This window comes from Clytia hemisphaerica, unplaced genomic scaffold (assembly GCF_902728285.1).
Source record: "Clytia hemisphaerica strain Z4C2 unplaced genomic scaffold, Clytia hemisphaerica genome assembly, whole genome shotgun sequence".
Lineage (NCBI taxonomy): Eukaryota > Metazoa > Cnidaria > Hydrozoa > Leptothecata > Clytiidae > Clytia > Clytia hemisphaerica.
Genome location: NW_027103983.1, coordinates 13262 through 14955, shown reverse-complemented (window position 1 = coordinate 14955; position 1694 = coordinate 13262). Strand labels below are relative to the sequence as shown.

Genomic DNA, 1694 nt, shown 5'->3' with positions numbered 1-1694 from the left:
CTAACGTTCACAAAGTCCATATAACATTATATTAACGTTGAAACAACGTTGTGTGCCAGCTGGGATGGAATCAATTTTATTTACGAAATGAGGAAAACATGAAGTTTTTTCACCGATCATCTCTCTCTATTTTTCTTTTTCAGAATTTTAATAAAAAATAGAAAAATGGGAAGTCAATTCTCTAAAATCGTCGGCAAGAATAAGGAGTGGACAAAATGCATTTTTGCCCTCACTTTTCACGGGAAGATGGCCTTGCTGCAAATCTTACATGATCCTGCCTACCAAGGTCTTCCTGTTGATGAGAAAAAGCTGTATCAATTTTTCCTTGCAAATAAAACAAAACTGGACACGTTGCTCAAAAAGAACATTTTGAAGAAAGACCAGTATGACCTTCTTCTACCTCCTGGAAAACAAGAGACTTCGTCAAAACTTTTCGACATCACCCTTTTGGCATTGTTGATCAGAAATTTTGTGAATATTCCGAAACCTCAAGGAGGATGGGGAATCAAAAAGCCCAAAGCTGGTGATACGTCAATCGCTGCTTTCGTCATTATGATTCGTGAACTGAGGAATGAGATACTGCATGGTACACCAGAGAATTTCCTTCGACCAAATTATTTCCAGAACGTTTGGGCTAAGATTCGTGGTAGCTTTGTTGGTGTCAAGTATAATGGAATCACTGACTTTGATAGCATATTAAACGACAAAGTTGTATTTGATTTAAACGATGGAAAGATGTTCATCGAGGGTTTGGTTGAAGACTTGAAAGAGGATCTCAAAAACAAAATTGATCAAGAAAAACAGGATATATTACTTAACATTTTGGATCAAGTGGACAAAAAGATTAAAGAAAACAAAGCACACGAAGTGAAAGAGATTGTTGAACTGGACATATTCAGGTAAGCGGATTTTCGAAACTGTTCCTCTTGACTACCGTGAGAATCGTATTTTTGTCTTTTCTTTGCTTTGGTAACCTTTGACTCCGCTTTGACAGTTTGATCTGTATTTGCAGATCGACCATGAAAGCTAGAATGCTTAAGATTTCAAAAGGCACCCTCCACAGGCCAGGACTAATGAACGATTCTGTAACGTAAAGAGGCCAGTGTCATATATTGTAGGAATGACCGTTTCTAGGTATCTTTCCAAATGCTATAGTCAGTTTGATAATTCATCGGCAATACTCCGAAATCCTTCAATCTCTTTTGTTAATTTTTTTGTAACAAAGAAATGGAAGTTGGAGAAAGATTTCCTAACCTTTAAAATTACTTAAAATAGTCAAAAATATCAGATTATTTGCAACCCATTCAATAAAGGGTTGGTGTAATTTAAGATGCACGATCTAACGATTTACGATTCACGATGCGCGATCCATGCATAAAGTATGCTGATTATTCATAATAATTATCATAAAACTTCAGAAGCAGCCAACGAGCCCATTTTCCCAAAATATCTGTTTCCCTTTTCCAGGAGAGAGCGTTTTTTGAAAAATGGGGAAACAGATCCGATTTTCTAGGAAAGACCTTTTCCTTAAAGCCATCTGTTTCCCCGCTCCAGCTGATGACGTCATCAGAAAGAAACAGATCAATATTTCTAGGAGATAACATAATAAATTGGGTAACAGATATATTTTTCCAAAAAAGATGATATTGCATTGGAAACAGATTGAATTTTCTGGGGGAAAACATATATCAATC

General features: G+C 36.2%; 1 protein-coding gene across 1 annotated transcript; it reads left to right on the top strand.

Moving 5' to 3' along the window:
* Window positions 1-147: 147 nt before the first annotated feature.
* LOC136811049 (E3 ubiquitin-protein ligase DZIP3-like) lies at window positions 148-900 on the top strand (the record flags this gene model as incomplete). Its single annotated transcript, XM_067067648.1, is given in 1 exon segment — window positions 148-900. A coding segment is annotated over 1 exon segment (735 nt), but the record flags the coding sequence as incomplete, so codon positions are not given.
* Between the last annotated feature and the right edge of the window lie 794 nt (window positions 901-1694).